The sequence below is a fragment of the Onychomys torridus genome, chromosome 4 (genome assembly GCF_903995425.1).
Source record: "Onychomys torridus chromosome 4, mOncTor1.1, whole genome shotgun sequence".
Classification (NCBI taxonomy): Eukaryota; Metazoa; Chordata; class Mammalia; order Rodentia; family Cricetidae; genus Onychomys; species Onychomys torridus.
In genome coordinates, this window is record NC_050446.1 from 117,363,522 (window position 1) to 117,389,240 (window position 25,719).

At 42.8% G+C, this 25,719-nt stretch overlaps 1 protein-coding gene across 1 annotated transcript; it reads left to right on the forward strand.

Moving 5' to 3' along the window:
* The first annotated feature begins 8,277 nt into the window (after positions 1–8,277).
* On the forward strand, positions 8,278–8,677 carry LOC118581921 (WAP four-disulfide core domain protein 15A-like). Its single transcript, XM_036184319.1, has 2 exons — positions 8,278–8,362; positions 8,517–8,677. Exons 1-2 carry the CDS (start codon positions 8,278–8,280, stop codon positions 8,675–8,677), a joined length of 246 nt encoding a protein of 81 aa, XP_036040212.1.
* The last annotated feature ends 17,042 nt before the right edge of the window (positions 8,678–25,719 follow it).

The following is a 25,719-nucleotide window of genomic DNA, read 5'->3' on the forward strand; positions in this document are numbered from 1 at the left end:
CCATGTAAGATCTTTTTCCATATTTGAACATTCTAAAGTTGCAGAGGATAGTAGACTTTTAAAAACTAAGTCTTCTGGGCCAGAGTGGCATTTTAAGATTTTGGCAGGTTAAACCAACTAAAAAGAAATTTTCTTTAAAATGAAATCTACAAGTCACCAATGTCAAGAGATGGAAGATAGCAGCACAAATTGCAGCTGGACGGCGGACAGCTGGGGATGGCCTCGCGGTTCAGAGTCCGTACCGCCCTTACACAGTTCAGAGTCCATACCGCCCTTACACAGTTCAGAGTCCGTACCGCCCTTACACAGTTCAGAGTCCGTACCGCCCTTACACAGTTCAGAGTCCGTACCGCCCTTACACAGTTCAGAGTCCGTACCGCCCTTACACAGTTCAGAGTCCGTACCGCCCTTACACAGGACTTGATTCCAAGCATACCTAAAGGGCAACTCCCAACTGCCCATACATCTAGCTCCTGAAGAATGCAATGCCCTCTTCCCACCTCCCTGGGCACCTGCACTTACGTGCTCATACACACACACACACACACACACACACACACACACACACACACATCTATCTGTGCAAGTAGAAATAAAAAATAAATATTTTTAAAAGATTAAGTTTTCTTCCACATTGGATTCTAAGTCTCTTGAATGTAGCTACAAAGCTGTTCTGTTGTTTTGGTTTGGGTGTTGTTGTTCTTTTTACAAAGCTATTTTTTTGGTCATTGCCTACATTAGTAGTTCTCAAGTAAACAAATATCAAACACCTCACATTTTCATGGGGCATGCAGAAAGAACCCAAGTGTTGTTTGTCTAGGTATCCACAGTCCAGATTGGCCTCAAATTAGATTTTTTTTTTACTTCATCAACAACTGAAGCTTTTACACATTCATGACAACATTTAAAAAAAGAAATTAAGAAATGAAATGTTAGTTAAGCATCTTAATCTTGTGTTCCATGTAAATAGATACGTTTTGATAACTCTAATAGTATATTGCTAGGCCCTTCTCCTCCCTAATTTTTGAGATGTCATGGGTGTTGTTTAAATACTGATGTGTGGGAAGTAACTTTCAAATGCTCCCGTGAAGAACGCTGCTGGCATGGGTGGGGTTCCAGTCTCTGCATGATAAGTGAAAAGGAAGTGTTGTCTAGTCTTATATAATGAAGAAATACATATTTATTTATTTATGTATTTTTTTAATGTATGAGTATCTGTATATCTGCACACCAAATGGCATTGGATCCCATCATAGGTGGTTGTGAGCCACCATGTGGTTGCTGGGGAATTGAACTCAGGGCCTCTGGGAGAGCAAGTAACCAGTGCTCTTAACCATGGGATGATCACCTCAGGGGTTGGCCAGTCTTGATACCCAGTCTAGAAACAGTATTTTACTCTTTCTGAATCCTGCATGAAGCAGACCCAATGAAAAAAAGGCCAATCTTGTGATACCCTGAGAAAAGGACAGCCCTAGAATGTTGTATCAAGGTGTTAATTCTGCTGTCCTACTCTGTGAGCACAGGTTCTTCTGATGGTGGCCCTCCCATGAAGCTGACATAAACATCGCTGGCCTCCACATTCACCTGCACAGCTTTCTTGGGAGATGAAGCCACTTAGCCTTTCTCTACTCACAGTGACCGTCCTTCTTTGCTGTAACATGACTCAGCCTAAATTCAAGACAAGAGTGGGTAAGGCACAGTGTTCCTGGGTCTGCTTGGTTAGGAAAGCCTTTCCTCTGATGAGTCTGTGGAACCACTTGGCACTGGTGCTCAGAGTCACCTTGTGGTATTCTTCTGCAGGTATAATCAAACCTGGGTTTTGCCCAGAGTTTCATCTTTTCTGCCCTTTTGTCCTCCTGCCCAAGTGCAAGCATGACAGAGGATGCAAGGGGGACAAAAAGTGCTGCTTCTACTACTGTCAGACGCACTGTGTGGAGCCATGGACAACTCTGGATTAGGTGAGCAGCCCCAGAAATGCTATTCTCGACACTCCTTCTGGAACCCTTGTGTGCAGTCCCTTGCCTTGTAGGGAGCTGCAGACTGTCTATACCTCTAGACAGTGTGGCAAGCAGAGCATCTAAATTAATTAGGATTTCCAGAGATTGTCCCCTTCACTAGAAAATGCACCATCATTGCATGGGTAGGCATCATATCACCCTTTCCTGAATACTAAGGACATCTGCATAAGATTATCCCTAGCTGAGTGGTAGTGGCACATGCCTTTAATCCCAGCACTCGGGAGGCAGAGCCAGGCAGATCTCTGCGAGTTCAAGGCCAGCCCAGTCTAGAGAGAGAGATCCAGGACAGGCAACAAAATTACACAGAGAAACCCTCTCTTGAAAAACAAAGCAAAACAAAACAAAACAAAAAAAGATTATCCCTAAGCTCCTCAACTGCTACTGGATGTTTCTTATGTTTATTTTTAGTTGCCCCTTTTCATATCTTATAGCAATGAAGCATTTTCTACTACACTTTAAATTATGAAGGAATTATGAAATTATAATTTCCCATTTACTTGTTTAGAACCATTCATGCTGAGCCCCTAATACCCTGACAGCACATCTCACTGTTCTTGGAAAGAGAGCACACAGTAGGAATCAGGGCACGGTGACTAGGTGACCCAGAACCATGTTCCCAGCACAGTTTGTATCTGTTCTTATCTCTGTTCTTTCTAGACACAAATGAGAAGACACATTTGGTACAGTCTCAGTCCAGAATAGCTGGCCTCCAGTTCCTCCTCAGTCCTCACAGGCCCTTCAAAAAGCTAAGCATTTGCTAATATGAATACAAAACAAAGGAATAAAGAGTTGGGTATTTGTCTGTTTTCTGTTACAATTAAGGATAAAAACTACCTTAGGCTGGGATTTTAGAAACAAGAAAGATTTACAGCCCAGCATTGCAGAATCTACTTTGAAAGAGTGTACACAAAATAGAAAGGAAGTTCCAGTATGAAGAATATAGGAAGAATTGATTTCACGAGAGGAATAGGAGAATTGTTAGATACTCTCCATTGATGTGACAAGATGCATGACCATATGAAGGAATGGGGTGTTTTTGATCATGGTTTGATGATGCTACCCATCACAGTGGGATTGGCACAGGGAACCTGATATCTGACAAATTCGACTTCAAAATTGGTCAGAAGAGATAAAAGGGGGCCTCTACATATTAATAAAGAGAACAATTCATCAAGAAGATATAATGATTGTGAATACATATGCACAAAACACAGAGACACCCAATTTCAAAAAACAGACACCAGAGTTAAGATGGGTCCAGATACTAAGATAGGAGTGGTTTTATTCCCCCATTCTCATGTCTAGATAGGCCATCCAAACTCACAGTCAAAAAGAAACTGTAGAGTTAAACTATACTATAGATCAAATACACTTAACAGATACCTATGGGATATTCCACCCAATGGTCTTTGTTCTCAGCAGAATTATCTAAAGCAGACTATACCATAGGTCACAAAGAAAATCTTAATAAATAAAAAGTAATCAAGATCATTTTTTGATACTATCAGATAACAGTACAGTGAAACTAGAAGTCAAGAGCAAGAGAAATTATACTTGAGATTGCATGATACATTTATGAATGAAGAAAAAAGATCATAGAATGAAATGAAAATGGGAATGCAACTTTACCTATACCCAACAGCTAAGGAAATTTCAAAGGAGAATTTGCAGCTATCAGAGTTTATATGGTGAGTCAATGTGAAGATCAGGTAAGAAACTTAAAGCATCCAACAGTCAAATTAAAATGAAAGCACCATTTAGGAGACTCTTAGGAACACAGCTGAGGCAGTTCTAACAATACTTACATTTATCAATATTTGCCTTTTAAAAAATTATCAGAGAAATCTCAAATAAATAACTTAGTCATCAACCTCAAGGTCTTACACAAACAATGAAAAGCCAAACTCAAAACAGTGGGTGGCAAGAAATAATAAAGATCAGGGCAGAAATATATTAAACAGAGACTAAAAGAAAAACAGCTACAGAGCCATCGACTCAGGACATGGAACTGGTACTAAAGCAGACATCCAGACCAATGGGAGAAAACAGAAGAACTAGAAATAAACCTCTGAAGGATACAGCCATCTGAGTTTTTCCAAAGGCATCAAAACCACTTCCCCAGCCCTGCCATCCACAGCACGTACAGCTTGTCTTGTAAACTCGGGCCAAGCTTTACTCCAGAGCTGCTGCTATCCTTAATGGTGCTCCACAGTTCTGGCATCTCCAATATCCTGGGGTCTTTACTGAAGCTGAGGCTGTATCCTCGCCAACAGCCTCCTGGCATCTCTTCAAGGACTCTGATCCTGCCTCACTGTGCCTCAGTTTCTCTTTATTACACTTTTTATTCTCTCCTGCCTAGCTATTGACTGTTCAGCTCTTTATTAGACCAATCAGGTGTTTTCAATAGGCAAAGTAACACAGCTTCACAGAGTTAAACAAATGCAACATAAAACAATTTGCATCATTAAACAAGTATTTCACAGCATGTACAAATGTAACACATCTTAAACTAACATCCACATCAAACAGCCTTGAGATTCTTTGCTTCCCTCTGAAGCTTCACAAGTCATGCCTCCATTGCTTGCACCTTTCTCCCATCCAAGTACTAACCAAGCCCAACTCTGCTTAGCTTCTGAGAGCAGACAAAATTAGGTGTGTTGGCTGTAGACCCTCATACCTTTCTCAACATTCCCATCTTCCAAGCTTCCATAACACTTCATTGGGCTTTGAGTTCTGAATGGCTTTTCCAAAGCTTCAAAATTCTAATCCTTGTCAAAAAAAAAGAAAAGAAAAGAAAAGAAAAGGGAAGGAAGGAAGGAAGGAAGGAAGGAAGGAAGGAAGGAAAAGGGAAGGGAAGGGAAGGAAAGGAAAGGAAAGGAAAGGAAAGGAAAGGAAAGGAAAGGAAAGGAAAGGAAAGGAACGGAAAGGAAAGGAAAGGAACGGAAAGGAAAGGAAAGGAAAGGAAAGGAAAGGAAAGGAACGGAAAGGAAAGGAACGGAACGGAACGGAAAGGAAAGGAAAGGAAAGGAACGGAACGGAAAGGAAAGGAAAGGAACGGAACGGAAAGGAAAGGAAAGGAAAGGAAAGGAAAGGAAAGGAAAGGAAGAAAGAAAATGTCTGATCCATCACAGAAATATTCCACTCTCTGCTCCAAATTTCTGCTCTAGTTTTCTGTTGCTGTGATAAAACATAGACCAAACCTAACTTGGGGAGGAAGGGTGTCTTAGTTACCTCTCTATTGTTGTGAAAAGACACCATGCCCAAGGTAACTTACAGTTATGGAGAGTCACAGTTTCAGAGGGCGAGTCATGACCATCACAGCAGGGAGCATGGTGGCAGGCAGGCATGGTGCTGGAGCAGTAGCTGAGAGCTCACATCTTAAAACACAAACACCAGGTAGAGAGAAAGGAGGGAAGGAAGGAAGGAAGGGGAGGGGAGAGGGAGAGACTGGGAATGGTGTGGGCTTTTAAAACCTCAAAGCCCCCCCCCCAGTGACACACTTCTTTCAACAAGGCCATACCTCCCAATCCTTCCCAAATGGTTCCATCAAATGGTGAGCAAGTATTCAAACATATGAGCCTATGGGGGCCAATCTCATTCAAACCACAGACTGTATTTGGTTTATACAGTATATCACTAAAAGAAGTCAGAACAAAAACTATGGAAGAATATTGCTTATAGGCTAGCTTACAACCTGCCCTCTAACAAAACCTAGGCCCATCTACCCAGGGTAGCACTGCCCACAATGGGCTGGGCCTTCCTTCATCTTTCATTAATCAAGAAAATGCCCCCATAGACATGTCCACAGGGCAATTTGATGGGGGCATTTTCTCAATTCAGGTTTCCTCTTCCCAGATGACTCTAGTTTGTGTCAAGTTGACAAAATATAATGGCTACAACCAGTCATAGGGGAAGTATAAACTCACACAGAGGGAAATACTGCTAGGTGGCCCCCAGAATAGCTACTGAAAAGGCAGACATTACCAAGTGTTGCTGAAATTAAGGAGCAGCAAATCTCTCACACACTGGTGTTATTTAAATTGTTTAAACATTATTTAAATGTGTGTATTGGATAGGTGTTTGCCATATTTATGATGGCAGAGTATATCTACTCTCTGTGCCCTCCACTCCATCAATCCAGCAATTCCACTCCTAACTACATCCCACTCACATTCTCCAAAATGTATGTACAAGAATATTCACAGCAACGCTCCTTGTAAGTAAGAGTCAAAACAACAAAGTGGATGCATGTACTTTTGACATCTCCTTTCTGCTGATTTGGATTTTGTTCTTGGATTTTGTTGCCCTCGTTTATTTGTTTTGTTTCTGTTTTGTAGGTTAACAAAGTAATGGTTTGTTAACCTACAGGATAGTCCCACTGCCAGTGGTCCCCCCCTTTGCTTTCATGTCACATGTATTCCATTACTTTTTTTAATCCTTGCCTCTCCTTTAAGCTCTCAACCTCCCCTCTCCCAGCCCCCTTTCTACTTTACACATACGTACAATCAACCTACAGTCCCATATGACGAAAAATCGTGAAGCATTTGTCTTGTTTGTTTGTTTGTTTGTTTTTCAAGGCAGAGTTTCTTAGCATAGACATAGCTGTTCTGGAATGTGATCTGTAGATCAGGCTGGCCTCAAAATCAGAGATCTACCTGCCTCTGCCTCCTCAGTACTGGGATTAAAGGTGTTCACCACCACCACTTAGGGGAGCATCTGTCTTTTGAATGTGAATTATTCCACGTAAGACTATGAGCTCCTGTTCCATCCAGTTTCCTGAAGATGGCATTTATTTGTCCTTAATCCCATTGTGTATGAGCACCACACCACGTTTTCTTTATTTATTCTTCTGTGGTTGAACACCAAGGCTGAATTCTTATCTATTGAGACTAGTGTGGCAATGAACATTGACTGATCTGCAAATATCTCTAAAATATGTAGAGTTCTTTGGGTAAATGTCCGGAAGTGATATGGCTGGCTCACATGACAAATCTACTCTTAGTTTCTGAGGAATCTCCACATTGATTCTTATAGTAACTGAACTGATTACATGACTACAAGTCTATAAGGATCCTTTATTTTTAATTCCCCACAGCATCTGGTATTTGTATGTTTATATAATAATTTAAAGCTTTCTATATTACACATCCCTTAACAAATTATTATAGTTTTACATTTTAACAAATTTATCTTTTAATCTTCAAATTAAAGATATGAGTGGATTTTTTGTCATTTTTTTGTTTTGTTTTGGGGGGTTGTTTTATCTATCTTTAATAAAATATTTTATTAATTCTTTGAGAATTTTATATATTGTATTTCCATTATATTCACGCCACTCCTTCTCCTAACTCCTTCCAGATCCATTTTCCCACCTCTCCACCCTTTCCCAATGTCAAGTCTTCCTTTGTATTTTAATAACCAGCTGAGTCAACTTTATGTTGCCCATATGCTAATAAATGTGAGGCCATCCATTGGAACATGGTTGCTCACATGGCTGATTTATATAGCACTGTTACATTATTACATTTGGTGGAGTTTACTTTTCCTTTATTTTTTTTTTCTTTCCCCCACTTTTTTTTTCCTATGTAGCCCAGGCTGGGTCAAGAACTCAAGATCTAGGACCTCACTAGACCTGGATAGTTGGCCAGGTTTCTAATATTGAGTGAGAGAACCTGTCCCCAAAAAAGACAGAGGAGAGAGAGGGTAAACATATATAATAATTTATTAGCCTTAATCTTAAATCCCATGACACATATGAAATTTTCCATAAATCTAGAAAGAATATTGCTGGTAACCCATTACACTGTCTTGCTTTATCTTTACAATGGTGTAGGTAGCATTTAAACATTAACAGCAAAAAGTAAAGCCTCCTGTGCACCCATACCTGAGCAGTATTTGGAGAAGTGGTGTTTCAAACTTCTGGCTTCGTGATAAGAGTGGGTTGGCTAGCTGGGACACATGGCCTCTGAGCAGCAACTCTCTTACTACCTGAATCTACAGCAAAACTTACCAATTAGGAAAGGCCAGGCAAGCCCTGATAGACCCCAAGAACACAACATTATCTCACTTACACATGGAAAGGGGGAAGGGGGAAGGCTTGGAAAGAAATCAGCTAAGTCCTTCCGGTTCAGGCAGATAACACTTCCGTTTTTTTTTTTTTTTTCTGACCTGTGAGCCACAGCACCACCTGCTGGTTATCTGCCACCAAGCGCTGATCCAAACAGCTCTTTCTTCCATGTTCACCTGGCAATTTTCTTAGATGAAACCAAGAAGTCTTACACTGTTCACAACAACCATCCTCCTTTGCCTCAGCATGGTGCAGCCTAAAACAAAGAAGAAAAGAGGTGATGCAGCGGGGGGGGGGGGGGGGGGGGGGTGGGCTGGAGGTACTAAGGGAGGGGAGCATTTTCCCACGTGAGAATTCTGTGGCACCAGCTAGCTGGTGCTTGCAGTGATCCCACTGGTGCTTCCTATTCACTCAAGGGCATTTTTCTGCAGTAACGACGCCAAAACCTGGGTACTGCCCGGAATTTTTTCTCCCCTGCCCGTTTGTCCGCTTACCCGTATGCAAGCTTGATAAAGGGTGCAAGGGCATCAAAAAGTGCTGCTTCTACTACTGTCAGATGCGCTGTGTGGAACCTTGGACGACCACGATTTGAAGTGAGTGGCCCCAGACCTGCTGTACTCGGTGCTGCCCCAGAAACGTGTCCGTGGATCCATCTTATCTGCCTTAGAGCTGAGTGTTCAGCACCTGTGGAAATCACTGTGATCAGAGCTTTTAAAATGGGGGTTGCCTAGAAAACATAACATTCAAGCAGGAAGTGTGTCCCATACCTGTAATCCTACCACTTGAGAGGCTGAGAGAGGGATTAGGAGTCCAGTGTCATCTCTGGCTGCATAGAGAGTATCAGGTCAGCCTGGGCTACATAACACCCTGCTTGAAATGGGTACCAGATTTCCCTGTATGATGGGATCATCTGGACAGCGTTATCTCTAAGCCAACCAACTATTACTGAATTTTTTGCCATGATTATTTTCAACTGACCCATTTCTCAGTTTGTTGTATTTCACATTTAAGTTGAAAAGTTAGCACACCCCAGTTCTCTTGGCAGAAGAGAACCTAGCAAGACTCAGGCCACAGTGGCATTGGGACCCTAAACCATGTCCCCAGAACACTTTACAACTGCTTCTATTTCTGATTCTTCTCTTCCTAGATGGAAACCCTTTCTTAACCAAGCCTGGGAAGATATGGTGCCATTGGTTCCAACTTGGATAGCTGACCTCAAGTTCCTCTGCCTCACAGGCCCCTTTTATTTGTGGGTTAAATGGTTATTAATATTAAAGCAAAACAAACAAACAAATCTCTATGTAATAACTGTTTCTTGGTGTCATAGTCAACTGCTTGAAGCTAGATACTTTATCTAGAGAAGAAGTTTAGTTTATTTCCCTTCTAGTTCTGGAGGCTCTAGTTAGGGACCAGAGGTGAACGGCAGCACACGGAAGTAACAACACACATGAAAGTCAACAGCAGTGCATGCAGAACAAAATAAGGAGAGGCGCCAGCCTATCCCAAAGGAAAAATTCCAGTTCCACCAGATATATGCATTGATTGTTTCTGAAGGTGTTCCTCACAAGACCTAATCAGCTGCCACTGGGCTGTACTGCTTAAAGGCCACACTGAACACAAGCTTGCCATACATGAACTCTTCAGAGAAACACTCAAAACAAATCAGACCCACTGTGTACTTTTAACTGTGCGGAGCTCCGTAAGACTTCTCTTCACCCCCTTCTCTCCTCTCTACCTCCTTCCTGCTCTTCTGTCCTCTTCCCCCCCTCCTTCCCTCTCTTCCCTTTCTCCCCCTTCTCTCTCTTCCATAGATCAGATTCCAGAGATTTTAGGGTCAAATTTTTAGAGTTTGTACCTTATGGAGGGCAGACACATCATCCTAAAATGGACAAGCACATCACATGTACTACAGCTTCCTGGACACAGGTGCTGGGTCCTTCCCACATCTTGATCTAGGAACTTTGGAGCTTTGAGTTAGAAGCAAGTCAGGAACTGTCTTTCATCTGGAGTGTTTAAAGACTGGGGAGATACTCCATAGGTCAATGTCTGCTGCATAAGCATGAGGACCTGAGTTTGGATTCCCAGGCCCATGTGTGGCACAAACCTGTAATCCCAATGCTGGGAGGTGGAGACAGGAGGCTCTCAGGGGCTATCTGGTCAGCCATAGCTAGCCAATTAGTGAACTCTAGGTTCAATGAGTGACCCTGTCTCAAAAACAAAGCTGGGGAGTGATAGAGGAAGATACCCAGTGTTGACCTCTGACCTCCACGTACACACACATTCATGCATTACACTCAGAGAGGAGGGGAAGGATTTTTTTTTAACTCTTTACTCTTTGCTCTTTGGGTAACACCTCCACCCAGCTCCCAAATAAATACATGGAGACTTATTATTACTTATGAATGCCTTACCATAGCTTGGCTTATTTCTAGCCAGCTTTTCAATCTTAACAATTATCCTTTCTACCTTTTGCCTCTGGGCTTTTACCTTTCTCTGTTTCTGTATATCTTTTCTTTACTTCTTACTCTGTGGCTTGCTGTGTAGCTGGGTGGCTGACCCCTTGTGTTCTCTCTCCTTCTTTTCTCAGTTTCTCTCCTTCTCTTTATCTCCTTTTATTTATTCTCTCTGCCTGCTAGCCCCACCTATTTCTCTCTCCTGACTAGCTATTGGCTGTTCAGCTCTTTGTTAAACCAATCAGGTGTTTTAGACAGGTACAGTAACACAGCTTCACAGAGTTAAACAAATGCAACATAAAAGAATGCAACACATCTTTGCATCATTAAACAAATGTTCCACAGCATAAACAAATGTAATACATCTTAAGCTAATATTCTGCAAGATGGTCCAGAGGGAGGGAACTAAGGTCTTTATGGTCTTGAAATTTAAGTTATTATATATTAGCAATTAAAGAAAGAGATCCTCTGTGGCTCATCCTAATCTCCCTAATAATAAAACATTTTCTGTTCAGTTTCTTCACCTCATGCTTTTGTGCTTCCAGCTTCCTTAAGAGCCACAGTAGAGCCAGGCGGTGGTAGCACACACCTTTAATCCCAGCACTCAGGAGGCAGAGCCAGGTAGATCTCTGTGAGTTCGAGGCCAGCCTGGTCTACAGAGTGAGTTCCAGGAAAGGCGCAAAGCTACACAGAGAAACCGTCTCGAGAAAAAAAAGAAAAGAAAAAAAGAACCCACAGTGGTAGTAGAGATTTGCAAACATGGCCAACTAAATTTTTGTAACAATTACAAAACAAAAAAATGTTTGAGGGAAACTATTTATTCAGTGCCAAGTTTTCATCTGATATTGTTATAATAATTACACAGTCACAGTGAGTGCAGCAAACCACCACAGGAGACCATTCTGCGTGTAGCACAAACAGGTTTATTGGAGAAGAAACTGCTGAGCTGTCTCCTGAGGGTGGAGAGCATCAGCCCAGCAAAGAAAGCAAGTAGGCTTTATAAGGCTCCTGAGGGCTTAGGGCAGATGCCTTCCTCTCAGAAGATTTTTTTCCTGTCTTGGGTAGAACAGGGTCCTCAGGCCAAGCCTACCTGGTGTGTGTTTGCTGTATTCCAAGTGTACTGTTAGGAAGAATTTTTTTCCTGGAATTTAGGAAGGCTGCTCAGTTTGCTGAAGAAGGCATACAGCCCTGCATGTGAGATGATGTAACTATTGTCCCCAACTAACAGTAATTATTTATTGGCTCACAGTGTCATTGTGTTAGTAACTACAGCAACCATAATTCAACAACAAAAATGGTTTTTCCACTCTGAACTTCCCGGGGCAGTCCAATGAAGAACACACGTCTATTGCTATTGAGTTTCGAGTGCCCATGTTCTATCAAAGAGGAGAGTGCTGCTCTTTGATAACACTCCTCCCCCAGAGGAGTGCCAACAGACTCGATCCTGATGGGATTTCTTTCATCTTTAAAAAGTCTTCTTTTATTATTTTGTGTGTAAAAGTGCTTTGCCTGTATGTATGTCTGTGTACCACGTGCATGCATGGTGCCTGAGGAGTCCAGAAGAGGGCATGGAACTCCATGGAACTGGAGTTACAGATCATTGTGAGCCACCATGTAGGTGCAGAGGATAGAACCTGGGTCCTCTGGAAGTGCTCTTCACCACTAGGCTATTTCTCTAGACCCCCCCTTTTATATATCTTTCTGTTAGTCGGTGTTGCTGCTATCAAGTGAAGACATAATTCAGTTTCACTAAGAACACTGAAAAGTGCAATGTACCCATTTTATGTAAATGACACTAATTCTGTATATAAAACTTTACACCTTGTGACTGTTAGATGACAAGAAGGCCCCTAAGATTGTGGTGTGGCTGCCAATACCCTAAAATGGCAGCTAGGGCAGATGCCATGAGTAAACAGAAGCTAACCTCCAGCAGTTCTCAAAAACCCTGTGACTCAGGGACCTTGTTTATCAGAGACCTGCAATTACTTGTTCCCCCAAGACAGGCATCCACCACAGGCAAAAGGACATCTGCTATACACAAATTGGCCTGATTGCATCAGGCACAGACCCCTCCTGGTAGGCTTGGCCTGAGGACCCTGTTCTACCCAAGACAGGAAAAAAAAAAATCTCCTGAGAGGAAGGCATCTGCCCTAAGCCCTCAGGAACAAAAAACCCAGGATAGCCAAAAGAATCCTGTATAATAAAACAACCTCTGGAGGCATCACGATCCCTGACCTCAAGCTCTACTATAGAGCTACCATAATAAAACCAGCTTGATATTGGCATAAAAACCGACATGTGGACCAATGGAATCGAATTGAAGAACCTGACATTAACCTGCACACCAATGAACATATAATTTTTGACAAAAAAGCCAAAAATGTACAATGGAAAAAAGAAAGCATCTTCAACAAATGGTGCTGGCATAACTGGATGTCAATGTGTAGAAGGCTGCAAATAGATCCATCCATTTGCCTGCAAACCTCATGATATTGTTGTTTTTCTCTGCTGAGTATTACTCCATTGAACACAGCTTATGCTGGAGAGGATGTGGAGCAAGGGGAACTCTCCTCCACTGCTGGTGGGAATGCAAGCTTGTACAGCCACTTTGGAAATCAATATGGTGCTTCCTTAGAAAATTGGGAATCCATCTCCCCCAAGACCCAGCTGTAGCACTCTTGGGCATATACCCAAGGAATGCTCAATACCACAAGGGCATTTGCTCAGCTATGTTCATATCAGCATTGTTTGTAATAGCCAGGACCTGGAAACAACCTAGATGCCCTTCAACTGAAGAATGGATAAAGAAAATATGGTACATATACACAATGGAGTACTACTCAGCAGAGAAAAACAATGACATCATGAGGTTTGCAGGCAAATGGATGGATCTAGAAAAAAATCACCCTGAGTGAGGTAACCCAGACTCAGAAGGAAAAACATGGTATGTACTCACTCATAGGAGGATACTAGATGTAAAACAAAGATGACTAGACTGCTACACAACTCCAGGGAGGCTACCTAGAAAACGTGACCCTAGGAAAGACACAGGGATCACCCAATGACAGAGAAATGGATGAGATCTACATGAACAACCTGGACGACAGTGGGAGAAATGCAGGGCAAGGTTTGAGGGAAGGGAGGCTTGGGGGAGCAGGAGATCCCAGCTGTATCAGGAACAGAAAGGGAGAACAAGGAATGGTAGACCATGATGGATGATGACCACATGAGAACAGGAGTGGGCAGAGTGCTGGAGAGGTCCCCTGAGGTCCACAGTGATGCATCCTCTGTAGACTGCTGGCAGTGGTCGAGAGAAAGCCTGATCTGACCTAGTCTGGTGATCAGATGGCCAAACACCCTGACAGTCGGGCTGGAACTCTCATCCAGTGACTGATGGAAGTGGATGCAGAGATCCTCAGTCAGGCCCCAGGTGGAGCTCCAGGTGTCCAGTTGTTGAGAAGGAGGAGGGACTGTGGGAGCATGAATTGTTGAGCCCAGGATTGGAAAAGGCACGGGGATGAAAGGCCAGATGAATGGAAGCACATGAATTGTGAACCAAAGGCTGTGGAGCCCCCAGCTGGATCAGGCCCTCTGGATAAGTGAGATGATTGAATAGCTTGGACTGTTTGGGAGGCATCCAGGCTGTGGGACCTGGACCTGTCCTTAGTGCATGAGCTGGCTGTTTGGAACCTGGAGCTTACACAGGGACACTTTGCTCAGCCTGGACGGAGGTGACTGGACCTGCCTGTACTGAATCCACCAGGTTTAAATGAATCCCCAGGGGAGTCTTGGCCCTGGAGGAGATGGGAATGGAGGGGAGGGAATGGGGGAAGGTGGGGGTGGGAGCGGGAGTGGGGAGGACAGGGGAACCCATGGCTGATGTGTAAAATCAAAACACAAATATAATTTTAAAAAGGGGGAAAAAAGAGATGATTTTTAAGAATTACCCTCTCTTTGACTAAAATGACTCATATTCAGCCTTATCCCAGCTATGTAAACAATCCCTTTGTGTGCCTGAGTTGAAGTAATTGCAGCAAATAACTTCACTTTAATCCAAATAGCCTTGGATTATCTTATGGAGAACTAGAGGGAGGGGTCAGTCCTATCATTTTGAAACCAGTCCCTCCACTGAAGGGCAAGCTGACCTGCATATCTGAAGTAGGCTCAGCTCATTATAACCTATTTTCATAACAGGACCTGGAAAACCTTCAGTCATGACTCTTCAGTGTCTCCCAGGTCCTCTTCAGCACCTTCCTCTATTCTTGCCTTTCACACAGTCATTTAGTTTAGACTCTCAGAATACTTGAAAGACTTTCAGAAGATTCCAAGCAAGCAGGGTTAAGCTCAAGGGGGGTTGGATATGAGCTAGGCTGACATTAGGGTACCAGCAGTGGGCCAGAAGAGATGCCATAAAGTGTCTTCTGGAGGCTGATGTCCCTTCCTGCCCTTCCTCACACCTTGTCCCTGCTCCCTGACACACACACACCCTATATGCAAGTTTGTGCTTGAGAGAGTCCAGAGCCTGAGTGGTGAAGACCCAGCAAGTAGATTCCAGGCTGATGGGGCCAAAAGGGAGAAACCCTGACTCCAGTGTGAGTCAGCCTCATCCAATCACTTGAGAGCATTAAGAGGAGCAATAGTGGATATGTAGCCTCAACTGGTCATCTCTGGTGGCCAGGCAAGACTTCCAGTGGAGGGATTGGCACACCAACCGAGCCACATAACCTTCACCTGCAGTCTGACCTGCCTAAGGGATGTGCTGGAAAGGCTTGTGAGGGCTAAGGGAGGGGAAACTGTGGTCAGGATGTAAAATAAATTCAAAAAAAGAGAGAGAGAGAAGAAGACAGAGGTTTCTGGAAGAACAAAGAAGTCTTCAGACATGATTCCTGCCTGGGTTTCCAACCTGTCATCACATGCCCTTCCTTTTCTTTTTCGTTTTCTTTTTCTTTTTCTCTTTTTTCTTTCTTTCTTTCTTTTTTTCTTTTTTCTTTTTTCTTTTTTTTTTGGTTTTTCGAGATAGAGTTTCTCTGTGTAGTTTTGGTGTCTGTCCTGGATCACACTCTGTAGACCCAGGCTGGCCTCAAACTCACAGAGATCTGCCAGCCTCTGCCTCCCAAGTGCTGGAATTAAAGGCGTGTGCCACTGCCACCCGGCCAGATGTGCCATACTGACGCCACAACCCGTGCACTTGAGCGCCCCCTTAACCGCTGCCACCCACCACCACCACCCACCCCTGCCAAAACCTACTGGTTTTGTAAGTATCTCTAGAGAACCTTGACTAACATGGTACATATTCATTTATTTGATGTCTAGTTGTATAAATTTTAATAAATACATAGATAGATTTGGTTAGTGAATACTATCAGGACATAGTACATTCCTGTCTCTAAACATCTCCACCACATGTTATTGTTTGTTTGCTTGTTTTTCCATAATAGTGACATTCCACTCTCAGCCCCTGAGTACCTACCACTGGTCATGTGCACACATTCTCTGTTCTTATCTCTTTATTTTTTCCAGAATGTTACACACAAGACAAAAGTGTTATTTAGCTGTAGCTACAAAAATATGTCCATGCATACAGAATATGCTGGTTTGGGTTGGGGAGGGGTCATGATGTGTTGTTGCTTCAGCTATTGTTGTGTAAGATGGGAGGGCTCTCACTATGTAGCCCAGGCTGTTCTCTAACTATTGAGCTGCCTGCCTCTACCTGCTGAGTGCTGGCATGACAGGCCTGCACCTTCATGCCCAGCTCTCCAGGTGGATTTAGAGTCATATTGCTTCCACATAAAGGCAACAAGAGCAGATTGCTCTTTTAAACCAAGGCCAAAGTCAACTAGAGAGGAAAATGACCACTGGTGTAACATTTAGGTCCAAAAATGAGGATGCCTTCACTCTACCTTTGGCCATACCTCAAAAGCCACAGGATTTGACAACATCCATGTCCACCAAGGAAGTAAAACATGAGAAGGATAAATGGAAAGTTTGAGAGAGAAGGCACTCCTAGAGCAGTGGTGGCCTGTTAAATTCTAGTCTATTATGCTCTCTGGTGTTCTATTAAATTACTATATGTTGCTGGGTGTGGTGGCATACATCTTTAATCCCAGCACTTGAGGGGCAGAAGCAGGGGCGGAGGAGATCTCTATGAGTTCAAGGCCAACCTGGTCTACAGAGCAAATTCCTAGGACAGCCAAGACTTGTAGAGAAACCCTACCTAAAAGAAAACAAAAACAACAAAAAAAGCTTTTTGTTTTGTTTTGTTTTTGTTCAAAGCTGCTGTTCTCAAAGGGTAAAAATCTTTCACCTGTAGAGCTTATTGTATGGGAAAGTTGTTGTTGTTTTAAAGAAACCGCATCAAAAATTAGCTACAAGTATACTCTGGAGACAGGAAAGCAAATGTTGCTTTTATTGTCATGTAGCATTTATTATCAGTTTTCTAAGACATGATTATCATTTTGTATGTTAGGGACTTACATTATTAGAATTTGCATGATATAGTGTTCAGCATGGAGGATATACCATCTTTGAAAGTTGTCCTGCATCACACACATAGCACCACTCTGCCTTGGGCTTCCAAACAAAACAAAACAAAACACCAAAAACAAAAAAACCAACACAGGAGTCCATAATGGATTCATATTTCTGAAGGGAGGAGACTCGGAGTCCAAGACTAGAGAGATGGAGATGCTGATTGGGCTTTTGGTGGGGGGTGGGGATTGGGGGAGTGTTTCAGGAAAGAAAACATAATTCCTATGAGTGAGATAAAACTATGACACCCATTTTATGACTAAGGAAATGAGTTTAGAAAGTGCTGGGAGCCATTCCTGGCGGTGGCTGGGTCCTGTAGAGGGTGTAAGGAGTTGGCAGGAGAAGGAAGTGACCCAGACCATGGTGGTTGGGAGAATCTTGTAGCCTGACTGACTAGCAGTCAGAGTGTTTTTTTTTTTTTTTATTTATACAGAATTTAGTTAGCAGGGATATATTTATGATGTTTTTAAAATGTAGATCATACCATTTTTGTTTTTGGACATGTGTTTTACTTTCTTTTGTTCATCTTTTAGTCATCATTAATAAACTATGACAAAACAGAGTTATCATTTTCAATCATTTTTCCTCAAGTTTTGACATCATTAATAAACAGAGTTATCATTCTTACTCATAAAACTCATAACCCAATTTAAGAATCTAGAGGCATATGACAGCCTGTGCTCAGGCTGGTTGTTTTGGTTACTTCAAGGACACTAGACCAAAACAAAATTGTCAACCACCCTGGGCATTTTGCCATGTCTCAAGCAATGTATTTTTAACTCTTAGTGGTCAGAGTGCCCAGGAAAAATCCTCAGGCTAAAACTACTGCAGTTATTATTCAAATTCTTACATAATATAATCAATGTTCACGTTTATATCTTTATAGAATTTGTCTATATGTCTAATCCTGGCATTCTGTTGTTCCTTGGTCATATGACATTATAGTGGCTCTGCATGAGCTAACTTCTAAGAGAGGGAGGTCCTGACACCTCATACTTTTGTCATCTTTCCACTCCATACTTTGCTCATCACTATGTCTCTATGTAGGGCAGAGTTGTATGCCACATAATTGTCTGAGTGTACAGTAAGGAAGAGCCTTGTAATCTGAGCTGTGGTCAACTCCTCTAGCCCACCAAATCTTGTTGACCTTTTTGAATTTACTTTGTTTTGAATATCTTGTTCCAGTGTAAGTACAGGGACAGATATTTCAAGAATGTCTCATAGCCTCATGAAGACACCTCTGGCTTCTTTATGTGTCACAACCTCCAAGGCATAAGAAAGACCTTCAAGTAGATAAGGATATCTCCCTCAAAGTGGGGAGGGGGAGTAGTATATTCAGGACTTTCCTGGATAAGCTTAGAAGCAGCATTCCTGGGAGAAGGTATAAATGATTCATAAGGAATTTTCCATCAATCCCATATCCTCAAAATGTACAAATGTTAAAAGTGCCCCAAGAATGTAACAGGTGGAGATGAAACCAAAGGTGGCATGGCAGCCATCAATCATGTGGCTCAGCTCTGCTGGACCTTTGTCAAGCAGCTGTGCTGACTTTATGACTTCTGCCTTCCATTCAGACATGGCTGTGCCAAGAAAGGAAATGCCTTCAGTCACACAACTGCTGATAGGACCTAGGTCTGCTCTCACCGGTGGCATGTGAGGGTGGCATGGTTTGGAGCACATAGTGAGCCAGTTTTAAACTGGGTGTTCCAGAGCCTTCCCTGGGGTGAGAAGAAACCTGGGGACCAGTCCAGACATGACAGGAAGAAAGGAAGACCTCTGTCTAGTGAAAGACACACAGAAACAGGGCTCAGTGGTGAACATCAGATTTGAAGAAACTTAGTCCGGCCACTGCCAGGCTGTGTGTCCATAAGTGGCTTTGCTCCCTTTCTGTGCCTCCTTCCTTCCCCATAAGATAATATCGTCTTGATGGTAATGTGATGTCAGTAGAGACTACTTATGCAAACATGGATGTGCCCTTGGAGTTTCCCAGGTCCCATTTCTGACGGGGCTTGGGGAACACAGGCCTCCCTGTTATTGCAAACTTTCAGCCCTGCCCAGCACCACTCCCAGCATTAACAACTGAAAGACAGCCTCATCCCCAGCCCCAGCCTCAGTCTCAGCCTCAGCCATATGAGGTTCTCATTTTCTCCACTCTGGTAGCTGGAGATAGCGTCAAAGGGGGTGAGTGGATATGGTGAGCTAGGTGAAGCTGGGATGGGAGCTCCCAGATTACGCAGGCCTAAAGCCCTCCCCTTATCTTGTGGTTTCCTCCACCAAGAAGAGAAAGAAGGAGTTTGCCCGGTGGACAATGTACGCTGCATCAGGAGTGAGCCACCCCAGTGTAACAGAGACAGTAACTGTTGGGGTCAGGAGAAGTGCTGTTACCTGCACTGTAGCTACAGATGTGTGCATCCTGTGAAGTCAACAGAGGACTGTGAGTAGCTCCCACTCCTCTGAATGGTCCTCCCTGTTCCCATGCCTCTGCTATCCCTGAAAGCATGGAGGAGCAGTTCTTGGAGGAGAGGGACCAGGAGGGGTGGCTATGAGCTTGTGGGATCAGAGATCAATGGCCTTGAGCTTCTCCTTAGTACAAAGAAGAAAACAAAGGTGAAGGTGTGGCAGGGCTGTCCCCAGAGCAAATTGGGAAGTCCAGCCTTTTGGCTCTCCCTCCTCCCAAGCCTGTCCTCTTAAGTGATACTACATCCTTTCCTTCTCTGGAAGCTGCTGTCATTTAGCACCAACTCACTGAAGGTCTTAAAGGGTGGGAGAAATGGGCACCCCTAGGAATCTTGGCCTCAGGGTCCTTGTGTCCAAAAGAGGGGACCACCTACCAATCCTGAGCCCAGCACAAGTGGGTTCTCTTCTGCGTGTTCTCTTCCATCTTCCTAGTTGGAGCCCTGAGGAGTGACATGTAAAACCTCATAAAAAAGGACCTCAGAGAACTGCCTCACCCTTCCACCATATAAGGACACAGCAAGAAGTACAAAGACCAGAAACCAGACCTTTCCAGACCCCGAATCTCCTGGCTCCCTGACCTTGACTTCCCAGCCTCCAGAACTCTGAAAAATAAATGTTGTTTATAAGCCACTCAGCCTATGGTCATTTGTTACACTGGCCCAAATAGACTAACACAACTTAATAGTTTAAAAAATCCTTGTTCAAGAAGCTTCGCCCAACAGTTGATGGGAACAGATGCAGAGACCCACAGCCAAACATTAAGTGGAGCTCAGAGAAATTTGTGGAAGATGGAAGGAAGGATTGAAAGAGCCAGAGCAGTCAAGGACACCACAAGAAAACAGACCAGAGAATCAACTAACCAGTGCTCACAGGAGCTCACAGAGACTGACCCAACAATCAAGGAGCTTGCGTGGGACTTACTTAGGTCTTCTGTGTATACGTTATGATTGTGTAGCTTGGTCTTCTTGTGGGACTCCTAACAGTGGGAACAGGGGCTGTCTCTGACTCTTTTGCCAGCTTTTGGGACCCTTTCCTCTCCTACTGGGTTGCCTTGTCCAGCCTTAATACTAGAGGAGGTGCCAGTCTTATTGCAACTTGATATGTCATGTTTGGTTGACATCCCTGCCCTTTTCTGAAGGGAAACAGAGGAGGATGGATGGGGGAGGGGAGGGGGGAGGAGAAACTGCAGTATGGATATAATATGTGAGAGAATAAATAAGAAAAATCCCTGTTCAACACTGTTATATATATATATATATATATATATATATATATATATATATATATATATATATATACACACATACAAATAAACACTTCTGGAAATATACACAAAATTTCTGGGAAAAACTATAAAACTTTATTAAATGACATTTAAAAAAATCTGAATAAATAGGATAAAATTGTCCATAATATGATTTTTTTAAATATATGCCCTTACAACTGGTTCAAAGGGCAGAGAATAAAGTGACTATGGAGTCTTGACCTGTTTATTCCTAAATGAGATTATCTGTGTCACACAATATTCACCACTACCATCACCAAGGTTCAGGGAATATCAAGGAAGGTCCTGGAAGATTGCTACAGATAATGTCGTCCACACATGACAGAGTCACTGTTCTCATGAACTCACAGCAGCTGGTATAACCAGCCCAAGACCTAAACAAATCAGGCCAGTCAGTCAGTCCCCTGGCATAGAGAGGGAAGGGGAGCATGAGGCCCACCTTTAGCTTAGGAGCATTGGCAATTGATGGCCACTAAGGGACCCAGGGTCAGTTTTCCTCAGTGGTTTGGCCCATGGTGGGTTGCCTGTGCCCCAGTGGATGGTGCCTGACACCCATGAGCATATAGACACAGTAGCTGGATTCACTGAGTTATTAAAAAGAGACAGAGAGACAGAGAGAAAGGTGTGAATTGGAAACAGAATGTGAGAGAAGATCTGGGGGAGTGGGAGGGATATGATCTAAATATATTGTGTTCATGTATGAAAGTAGTAGAGAATATATAAAAATTATATATGTAATTATATATATATATATATATATATATTATATATAGAATACAATGCATATATATGCCTATTCTTCCCCAAACAGCAAGTGTCCATAAGACAAAGATATCCATCTTAGTCAACATAATTTATACTTAACTACAATCTAAATCCTTTGGAATTTGCCACCCCTAATCAAGTTGTTGACTCAAGCACTGGTCATCCACAGCTTCCTAATGTTTACAGGATGCCATTTCATCATTCCATGCTCTGCTTGTCCCTGTGTTGGGGAGCATGGCTTTACAATGAGAGGTTTGAGGTGTACCAGCTGGAATACATCGGTCTGTAGGAACAACATTACCAAGAGGTGAGCTGGGCGTGGACTTCTCCTCAAGTGATGAAATGGGAAGTACACATCATCCACCACCCAGGAAGGTAACTGCCAGGGTGGTTTTCAGCTTATTGAGTTTCTAGTACATGGAAATGTGAAGGGCAGAGCTGAAATATGACAAGGAAGGGATATGGGCCACTAACTAGACATTCATCAGTTTGATCAACCAGAAATAGCAAAGAGGATGATGGGAAGAGGGGCAGAAATGAGCCAGAATGTCTATTCAGAATAAAGGAAACTTTAGGGATGTTGCAACCACACAGTAAGCACCCCTTGTGTGGATTTGGTTCCAACAACTGCACGAACTCACTTTTAAAAAGAGATTTATTTTTAATTATGTATATGTCTGTATGTCTGTCTAAGAATATGTGCATGTAAGTGCAGGTAGCCATAAAAGCCAGAGCCAGAAGAGTGTGTCATATGCCCTAGATCTGGAGTTAAAAGAGGTTGTGAGCCACCCAACATGGGTTCTGGCAATCAAACTTGGGTCCTTTGCAAGAGTGGTGAGCCCCTAACCACTGAGCCATTTCTCCAGCCCAGCCAAGTCAGTGGGGACAATAAGGAAAATATAAAACAAATGTAGAGGCGGATGATTAGGTACGACAATGGCATTAAACTATGTGAGAAAGTGTCCTTATTCCTTTTCTGTTAAAATTGATGCAGGGTCTTGCTATGTAGCCCAGGCTAATCTGGTACTCAGGATCCTGCTAGCTGCACATCCTGTAGGTACACATTGCCACACTCAGCCTAAAGTGTCCTTATTTCTTAGAGATCCATACTGTAATATCTAAAGGGAAAATGTATGACGTATTGAGTTTACTTGTAAATTCTTCAGAAGTAAAACAAAAAATGGTGGATATGTACAAGAGGAAGTATTGCAAAATGTTACTGTTGAATTTGGAATGTGCAGAGCTTCATAAAAAGAGTTACTGCTCTTCTGTATGTTTTTGAAATGGTGGTAAAATTGTTCATAGCAATCAGTGGGATTTTTTCAACTTAATAAAATATTTGTCATGTTCATATTGGACAATGAAAGACTATGATATAAGCAGTGATAATGTAAATGAGTAGAATTTATGGATACCAGAAGTCAACAACATTTCACAACAGTACTGGATCAAGAATAAACAAAGCAGTGGTGGTGCACGCCTTTAATCCCAGCACTCAGGAGACAGAGCCAGGTGGATCTCTGTGAGTTCGAGGCCAGCCTGGTCTACAGAGAGAGTTCCAGGGCAGCCAGAGAAACCCTGTCTTGAAAACAAACAAACAAAAAAGAACTGAAGAAAAAGAACAGAAACCCAGCAACAGTATATTATAATGGTAAGCTTCATTTGTCAGCCTGACACAACCTGGAATTACCTGGGAAGTCTCAGTGGGGGGTTGCCTGTGTGAGGTTAATGTGTAGGCATGTCTGTGGGCGGTGTCTTATTGACACTAATTGATGCGGGAAGACCCAGTCCACTGTGGGCAGCACTATTCCTTATGCAGTGAATTCTGGAGTGTGTAAGAATAGGGAAATTAAGCTGACACGGGCAAGCGAGCATGGATGGGTTTGTTTCTCTCTGTTCCTGAGTGTAATTGTGATGTAACGTATCTATATGTAACATATCTATATTGACTTCCTTGATGCCTTGACTTCCCCACAACGATGGACGTAAGGTGGAATTAAGATAAAATCAAGTTTTCTTCTAAGTTGCTTCTTGTCAGGATATTTTATCACATCTACAGAAATGACGCTAAAACACCCTGTGACATATATGATGAGGCTTTTTGCAAAGTTCCAGTTGTTAACGAGTGACAGAAATTTGGATTTTTGAGTCTGAAGAGATGGCCCAGCAGTTGAAAGTACTTGCTGTTCTCACAGAAGACCCAGGTTCAGGTCAGTTTGAAGCCCTATATTGTGACTCATCCTCCTGTTTTTCCAGTTCCAGGGGATCCTATGTCCTTCCCTGACCTCCTCAAGCACTGCACTCATATGAAGGACATGCATGCAGGCAAAACACTCATACAATAAAATAAAAAGAAATCAATCTTTTTTTAAAGAAAGGGCAATACAAGGATGAACATTATCAAAGTATAGTATGTGCATATATGGAACTCTCATAATTAAATCTTTTCATTTGTGAAACTAGAAATGACAAATAGATATTTAATAAAGGAAGCAAATGTAAGCGAAAAGGCTGGTTTGAGTGCCCTAAAATTTAAAACTTTGGTGCAAGTCCAAAAAATTGAAAAATGTATTTGGAATAGAGGATTAGAATAACCATTTATCAAACTTATTCAGTTCTCAAAACTGGCATATAAGATAAATATTATTTCAGTCCATCTTATAGAAGAACAACTGAGGTTTATCAAAGTTCAAATCAACTAGGACTTGGTAATACTAAAATTCAAAACCAGGTCTGTCTGCCCAGCACACATCTAGCAAACCACTCTATTACCAATCACATACAGCATCCTTAAGCTCTTTTAAAAAATCACGGTCATGTAGCTCAACAATGAAAATAAGAAGACATCCAATAAAATTTAGCAAAATGGGAAAGCAAGCCATTCACTAAAGGGGAAAATACTCCAAGCGAAGTGAAGTGAAAGCATGAGAAACGTTTGCTCTCACCAATATCCCGAGGAAGACCATTAGTGGAGGTTTTATTTAGTTTGGGTTTTGTTTTTTAAATATTTTGTGTTGGGTGTGCTCAAGAACTATCTGGCCATGGGCAGCAGCAACAGAACTTTGGAGTGTCCTCATGTGAGCAGGGCCTTCTCTGCTTAGGACTCAGGTGGAGAGGTGGGCAGGTCAGGGGTGGGCAGGAGAGGGGAGGGCAGGTGAGGGGCAGGAATCTAGTGGTCCCATCCGGATCCAGCACTTTCTCCTGTCTCAGGAGAAATACGTGGTAAATGACAACCAACCAGAATTAAAAGAGCTGGGTCAGGAGGCAGTGGATCTACCAAGGGCAGACACATGGGGCAGACAAAATGGCAGGTGTCTATGCAGGACAGATGGAGGTTCTCCTCTTCCTTTTGACTTCTGAAATGAATGCTGATCAGGTATATCCGCAGCCTGGAGAAATCCACCATGCTTTTTGACCTAATATTTCTGTTTAAACAAATTTTTAAAGTGTCTGAGATGTGACTGCAGAACTCCAGCCTGGGATTGTGAAAAAGAAAGACCAGAAACCTGCTCATCTCAGCATAGAGCAGCTCATGAGAGTTTGTCTTTTAAAACAGCACACTGACATCAGAACCCCTGGCGTTTAGAGAACACTGTACAACACAGGAGAATGTCTATAAAATAATCATAACTGGGATAGCATGTTGTCAATGGATGTGTACAATTTATACCTGGGGGAAATGGAGCCCATAAAATTTTCCCACCAAAATAAAGCTGCAAAAGACGTGCCAGACTCCTAAAATACCATCAGCCTCTACATGACAAGTTCCCCTCCTTTCCTGAGGGCTTAAAACACAGCACAAATGATTCAAGCTGAACCCAAGCCTTCCTGCTTGGTCCCAGACTGGGATTGAGTTCAAGTGAGACAAGTAAGTGAGACAAACCCTGGAATGTCACCTCAGGGTCACATGAAGTATTCCCCTGCTTTCAATACCCAGGAAGTTGCCTAGGAATTAGGTGTGTGTTGTTGGAGCAGTCCACTCTCATCTCTGGCTCACATGTTCCTCATCTTTTGAATGGGAGAGTTGGGGCAAGGTCCTGATTGTCCCAGTGTTGATGGAGCACTGTGTTCTGGAGTTTCCATTTGGGTCCCCATGGGATGCCATGCTTCAGCTACTCTCTTCCACCAAGTGAAGAGCCATCATCT

What these genes read in the sequence shown, in the direction of transcription:
- LOC118581921 (XM_036184319.1), top strand. Translation starts at nt 8,278, where the DNA reads ATGAAACCAAGAAGTCTTACACTGTTCACAACAACCATCCTCCTTTGC. An exon ending in TAAAACAAAGAAGAAAAGAG is followed by an intron (nt 8,363 to 8,516) that starts GTGATGCAGCGG and finishes ATTTTTCTGCAG; the next exon opens with TAACGACGCCAAAACCTGGG.